Source organism: Oncorhynchus keta, chromosome 12 (assembly GCF_023373465.1).
Source record: "Oncorhynchus keta strain PuntledgeMale-10-30-2019 chromosome 12, Oket_V2, whole genome shotgun sequence".
NCBI lineage: Eukaryota > Metazoa > Chordata > Actinopteri > Salmoniformes > Salmonidae > Oncorhynchus > Oncorhynchus keta.
Genome location: NC_068432.1, coordinates 38912017 through 38919050, shown reverse-complemented (window position 1 = coordinate 38919050; position 7034 = coordinate 38912017). Strand labels below are relative to the sequence as shown.

At 45.6% G+C, this 7034-nt stretch overlaps 1 protein-coding gene and 1 long non-coding RNA gene across 7 annotated transcripts in view; both read left to right on the top strand.

Moving 5' to 3' along the window:
- The window catches only part of LOC118391605 (tetratricopeptide repeat protein 28-like), a 135646-nt gene that overhangs the window by 47450 nt on the left and 81162 nt on the right, over nucleotides 1–7034 (top strand). Inside the window, exon 1 of one of the 5 annotated variants that reach the window (XM_052458218.1) lies at nucleotides 4894–5666. The exons of the other annotated variants lie outside the window; for them this stretch is intronic. Within the exon in view, the coding sequence (XP_052314178.1) occupies nucleotides 5640–5666 (27 nt within the window). The 5' untranslated portion in view covers nucleotides 4894–5639. Of the gene's footprint in view, nucleotides 1–4893; nucleotides 5667–7034 lie in introns of those variants that run through there. 5 annotated transcript variants of the gene reach the window in all.
- Nucleotides 5675–7034, top strand: part of LOC127906362 (uncharacterized) — a 2289-nt gene continuing 929 nt past the window's right edge. Inside the window, exons 1-3 of one of the 2 annotated variants that reach the window (XR_008060980.1) lie at nucleotides 5675–6364; nucleotides 6423–6572; nucleotides 6921–7002. This is a non-coding gene — a long non-coding RNA (uncharacterized LOC127906362). Of the gene's footprint in view, nucleotides 6399–6422; nucleotides 6573–6920; nucleotides 7003–7034 lie in introns of both variants that reach the window. The other variant, XR_008060981.1, reaches the window with a different exon arrangement.

Below are 7034 nucleotides of genomic sequence, written 5' to 3'. Positions count from 1 at the left end.
TGGTCACATACACATGGTTAGCAGATGTTAATGGTCACATACACATGGTTAGCAGATGTTAATGGTCACATGGTTAGCAGATGTTAATGGTCACATACACATGGTTAGCAGATGTTAATGGTCACATGGTTAGCAGATGTTAATGGTCACATGGTTAGCAGATGTTAATGGTCACATGGTTAGCAGATGTTAATGGTCACATACACATGGTTAGCAGATGTTAATGGTCACATACACATGGTTAGCAGATGTTAATGGTCACATACACATGGTTAGCAGATGTTAATGGTCACATACACATGGTTAGCAGATGTTAATGGTCACATACACATGGTTAGCAGATGTTAATGGTCACATGGTTAGCAGATGTTAATGGTCACATGGTTAGCAGATGTTAATGGTCACATACACATGGTTAGCAGATGTTAATGGTCACATGGTTAGCAGATGTTAATGGTCACATGGTTAGCAGATGTTAATGGTCACATACACATGGTTAGCAGATGTTAATGGTCACATACACATGGTTAGCAGATGTTAATGGTCACATACACATGGTTAGCAGATGTTAATGGTCACATACACATGGTTAGCAGATGTTAATGGTCACATACACATGGTTAGCAGATGTTAATGGTCACATACACATGGTTAGCAGATGTTAATGGTCACATACACATGGTTAGCAGATGTTAATGGTCACATACACATGGTTAGCAGATGTTAATGGTCACATACACATGGTTAGCAGATGTTAATGGTCACATACACATGGTTAGCAGATGTTAATGGTCACATACACATGGTTAGCAGATGTTAATGGTCACATACACATGGTTAGCAGATGTTAATGGTCACATACACATGGTTAGCAGATGTTAATGGTCACATACACATGGTTAGCAGATGTTAATGGTCACATACACATGGTTAGCAGATGTTAATGGTCACATACACATGGTTAGCAGATGTTAATGGTCACATACACATGGTTAGCAGATGTTAATGGTCACATACACATGGTTAGCAGATGTTAATGGTCACATACACATGGTTAGCAGATGTTAATGGTCACATACACATGGTTAGCAGATGTTAATGGTCACATACACATGGTTAGCAGATGTTAATGGTCACATACACATGGTTAGCAGATGTTAATGGTAACATGCACATGGTTAGCAGATGTTAATGGTCACATACACATGGTTAGCAGATGTTAATGCGAGTGTAGCGAAATGCTCGTGCTTCTAGTTCCGACCATGCAGTAATATCTAACAAGTTATCTAACCTAACAATTTCACAACTAACTTATACACACAAGTGTGAAGGAATGAATAAGAATATGTACATAAAAATATATGAATGAGTGATGGCCGAACGGCATAGGCAAGATGCAGTAGATGGTATAGAGTACAGTATATACATATGAGATGAGAAATGTAGGGTATGTAAACAAGATGCAGTGGATGGTATAGAGTACAGTATATACATATGAGATGAGTAATGTAGGGTATGTAAACATTATATAAAGTGGAATTGTTTAAAGTGGCTAGTGATACATTTATTACATCAATTTTAGTGATGGCTGTTTAACAGTCTGATGGCCTTGAGATAGAGCTGTTTTTCAGTCTCTCGGTCCCAGTTTTGATGCACCTGCTGCTGCACCTTCTTCACCACGCTGTCTGTGTGGATGGACCATCTCAGTTGGTCCGTGATGTGTACGCAGAGGAACTTAAAACTTCCCACTTTCTCCACTACTGTTCCGTCAATGTGGATAGGGGACTGCTCCCTTTGCTGTTTCCTGAAGTCCACAATCATCTCCTTTGTATTGTTGACATTGAGTGTGAGGTTATTTTCCTGACACCACACTCCGAGGGCCCTCACCTCCTCCCTGTAGGCCATCTCGTCGTTGTTGGTAATCAAGCTTACATTTACATTTACATTTAAGTCATTTAGCAGACGCTCTTATCCAGAGCGACTTACAAATTGGTGCATTCACCTTATGACATCCAGTGGAACAGCCACTTTACAATAGTGCATCTAAATCTTTTAAGGGGGGTGAGAAGGATTACTTTATCCTATCCTAGGTATTCCTTAAAGAGGTGGGGTTTCAGGTGTCTCCGGAAGGTGGTGATTGACTCCGCTGTCCTGGCGTCGTGAGGGAGTTTGTTCCACCATTGGGGGCCAGAGCAGCGAACAGTTTTGACTGGGCTGAGCGGGAACTGTACTTCCTCAGTGGTAGGGAGGCGAGCAGGCCAGAGGTGGATGAACGCAGTGCCCTTGTTTGGGTGTAGGGCCTGATCAGAGCCTGGAGGTACTGAGGTGCCGTTCCCCTCACAGCTCCGTAGGCAAGCACCATGGTCTTGTAGCGGATGCGAGCTTCAACTGGAAGCCAGTGGAGAGAGCGGAGGAGCGGGGTGACGTGAGAGAACTTGGGAAGGTTGAACACCAGACGGGCTGCGGCGTTCTGGATGAGTTGTAGGGGTTTAATGGCACAGGCAGGGAGCCCAGCCAACAGCGAGTTGCAGTAATCCAGACGGGAGATGACAAGTGCCTGGATTAGGACCTGCGCCGCTTCCTGTGAGAGGCAGGGTCGTACTCTGCGGATGTTGTAGAGCATGAACCTACAGGAACGGGCCACCGCCTTGATGTTAGTTGAGAACGACAGGGTGTTGTCCAGGATCACGCCAAGGTTCTTAGCGCTCTGGGAGGAGGACACAATGGAGTTGTCAACCGTGATGGCGAGATCATGGAACGGGCAGTCCTTCCCGGGAGGAAGAGCAGCTCCGTCTTGCCGAGGTTCAGCTTGAGGTGGTGATCCGTCATCCACACTGATATGTCTGCCAGACATGCAGAGATGCGATTCGCCACCTGGTCATCAGAAGGGGGAAAGGAAGATTAATTGTGTGTCGTCTGCATAGCAATGATAGGAGAGACCATGTGAGGTTATGACAGAGCCAAGTGACTTGGTGTATAGCGAGAATAGGAGAGGGCCTAGAACAGAGCCCTGGGGGACACCAGTGGTGAGAGCGCGTGGTGAGGAGACAGATTCTCGCCACGCCACCTGGTAGGAGCGACCTGTCAGGTAGGACGCAATCCAAGCGTGGGCCGCGCCGGAGATGCCCAACTCGGAGAGGGTGGAGAGGAGGATCTGATGGTTCACAGTATCGAAGGCAGCCGATAGGTCTAGAAGGATGAGAGCAGAGGAGAGAGAGTTAGCTTTAGCAGTGCGGAGCGCCTCCGTGATACAGAGAAGAGCAGTCTCAGTTGAATGACTAGTCTTGAAACCTGACTGATTTGGATCAAGAAGGTCATTCTGAGAGAGATAGCGGGAGAGCTGGCCAAGGACGGCACGTTCAAGAGTTTTGGAGAGAAAAGAGAGAAGGGATACTGGTCTGTAGTTGTTGACATCGGAGGGATCGAGTGTAGGTTTTTTCAGGAGGGGTGCAACTCTCGCTCTCTTGAAGACGGAAGGGACGTACGTAGCCAGCGGTCAGGGATGAGTTGATGAGCGAGGTGAGGTAAGGGAGAAGGTCTCCGGAAATGGTCTGGAGAAGAGAGGAGGGGATAGGGTCAAGCGGGCAGGTTGTTGGGCGGCCGGACGTCACAAGACGCGAGATTTCATCTGGAGAGAGGGGGAGAAAGAGGTCAGAGCACAGGGTAGGGCAGTGTGAGCAGAACCAGCGGTGTCGTTTGACTTAGCAAACGAGGATCGGATGTCGTCGACCTTCTTTTCAAAATGGTTGACGAAGTCATCTGCAGAGAGGGAGGAGGGGGGAGGATTCAGGAGGGAGGAGGAGGTGGCAAAGAGCTTCCTAGGGTTAGAGGCAGATGCTTGGAATTTAGAGTGGTAGAAAGTGGCTTTAGCAGCAGAGACAGAGGAGGAAAATGTAGAGAGGAGGGAGTGAAAGGATGCCAGGTCCGCAGGGAGGCGAGTTTTCCTCCATTTCCGCTCGGCTGCCCGGAGTGTCGTGTCGTGTGCAAACTTGATGATTGAGTTGGAAGCGTGCATGGCCACGCAGTCAGGGAGTACAGGAGAGGGCTGAGAACGCACCCTTATGGGGCCCCAGTGTTGAGGATCAGCGGGATGGAGATGTTGTTACCTACCCTCACCACCTGGGGGCGGTGATTTACACACAAGCTATACACACTGTCTGCCATCTGCCCGGTACAGTTGAAACTGGGATTCATCCATGAAGAGCACACTTCTCCAGCGTGCCAGTGGCCATCAAAGGTGCCCACTGAAGTTGGTTACAACGCTGAACTAGAGTCCGCTCAAGACCCTGGTGAGAACGACAAGCATGCAGATTATCGGAGACTGTTTCTAACAGTTTGTGCAGAAATTCTTTGGTTGTGGAAACCCACAGTTTCATCCGCGGTCCGAGTGGCTGGTCTCAGACGATCTCGCAGGTGAAGAAGCCAGATGTGGAGGTCCTGCAGTCAACATTCCTGCAGTCAGCATGCCAATTGAATGCTCTCTCAAACTTGAGAAGTCTGTGGCGTTGTGTTGTGTGACAAAACTGCACATTTTAGATTGGCCTTTTATTGTCCCAGCACAAGGTACACCTGTGTTGTTTAATGAGCTTCTTGATATGCCATACCTGTCAGGTGGATTGATTATCTTGGCAAAGGAGAGTGATTACTCACAGGGAGGTAAATAAATGTGTGCACACAATTTGAGAGAAATATGCTTTTTGTGTGTATGGAAAATGTCTGCAATCTCTTATTTGGTTTGGTCATCATGCTAAGGCAGGGATGGAGACGTGACCGTTTTAGAAAGCAGTGCAGAGACTAAAACTCGGGAACTGGCTCATGTCATACATTGTATGGAAGAGAAAACGAGGAAGAAAAAAGGTTGACAATGGAACCTGCGCATTGATAGATAGCCGAATTAGGACGGCTCTATGACCCTGTGGAATGCGATCTGGCTCTCACTCAATCTCGCACACACATAGTGGTGTTGAAGAGTGGAGAGCGCGCGCTGGGGAAATTCATTCCCGTACACTATTCAAGTCTCTAGATCTCTTGGTTAGGCTATTGAGCCCTCTTATTCCAGCTACCCATATTCGGAATGACATTCCATGGATTTAAAAAAAAGTTAATTGTTTTACTCACGCGGTGACGGGCTCTCTTCTTTCTCTCTCTCTCTGTTTTTCTTTGTATAGGCTACCTCACGCTGTTGTCTGGAGTTATTTTGTGGATTTACTCCCTTCTGTTGGAATTATGCGTTGCAAGTTTTGCAGCCAGGGAGAGGTGAATCTTGACTGCGAGACGTAGCCTATGGCATTATTACAGGGTTGTGGTCGCACCTACGTGCTACATCCATCCACTCAGCAACCACCCAGACTACCCACCGATTGTCCCGTGTACAACTATAGGCTGTTTCTGCCGAAGAATACGTTTTCTCTCTCTCACCCGTAGACTGACCTCGATTAACGTTTTAACTAACGCCTGCTTTAACGGAAACCCCAGGTGTCTGTCACTCCCCCAGTGTGAGCCCAGTCCTCTGCTGGACGGAGAGGGTTTAGGCGGCAGCACTGAGCCCTGAGGCTCGGAGGGCAGTATGATGACTGACTTCCAGTTCCCATCCACAAGCTGATTAACACTTTGATGCTGGACTTTTCTGGTTTACAAATATGATGAAATGGCAGCCCCGGAAGAAGGTAAGGGACTTAGGGCTTCTTTCTGGATGCTCATATAGGCTACACGTTGACTTGCAATGCACAATTAAACATTGGATCATGGCATGGGGGTTGTGTCATGTATTGTCTTTGTGTTCTGCCAGAAGTCCAGTCCAGTGCCGTCCATACATGGCGATTCGCTGTGCTTGACTTGGACTGAAATAGGTGCCGGTACTGTTTACATTTTAGTTGCACAATACTTTTGAGGTAATATTCTTGAAGAGGAACAGGAGCTCAAGCAGTAGAAAATGTGAAGTGCTGCTACTCAGCTCCAGTGAGCTCCTGCCCAAGTCGAACACTGGCGATTCACATAAAGGCTACTAGCCTTGAATCACACACACACAATCTATCTCTTTCTCTCACACCAAGTGATAATAGGAGACAGACACATGAGAGAAGAGAGAGAGAGGGGGAGAGAGATCAGTGTATAATCTTCAGTAAACAATGATTTACCTTGGTATATATTAAAATGAGGAGAGGAGAAGAGTTCATAATTGAAATGGTCTCTAATGTATTTAATGTCTATCTATCTATCTGGATGTATAGTACTGTGTAAATGACCAGGTGTTGTAGTTAATGTCTATCTATCTATCTGGAGGTATAGTACTGTGTAAATGACCAGGTGTTGTATTTAATGCCTATCTATCTATCTGGATGTATAGTACTGTGTAAATGACCAGGTGTTGTAGTTAATGTCTATCTATCTATCTGGAGGTATAGTACTGTGTAAATGACCAGGTGTTGTATTTAATGTCTATCTATCTATCTGGAGGTATAGTACTGTGTAAATGACCAGGTGTTGTAGTTAATGTCTATCTATCTATCTGGATGTATAGTACTGTGTAAATGACCAGGTGTTGTAGTTAATGTCTATCTATCTATCTGGAGGTATAGTACTGTGTAAATGACCAGGTGTTGCATTTAATGTCTATCTATCTATCTGGAGGTATAGTACTGTGTAAATGACCAGGTGTTGTAGTTAATGCCTATCTATCTATCTGGATGTATAGTACTGTGTAAATGACCAGGTGTTGTATTTAATGTCTATCTATCTATCTGGAGGTATAGTACTGTGTAAATGACCAGGTGTTGTATTTAATGTCTATCTATCTATCTGGAGGTATAGTACTGTGTAAATGACCAGGTGTTGTAGTTAATGTCTATCTATCTATCTGGAGGTATAGTACTGTGTAAATGACCAGGTGTTGTATTTAATGTCTATCTATCTATCTGGAGGTATAGTACTGTGTACATGACCAGGTGTTGTATTTAATGTCTATCTATCTATCTGGAGGTATAGTACTGTGTAAATGACCAGGTGTTGTATTTAATGTCTATCTATCTATCTGG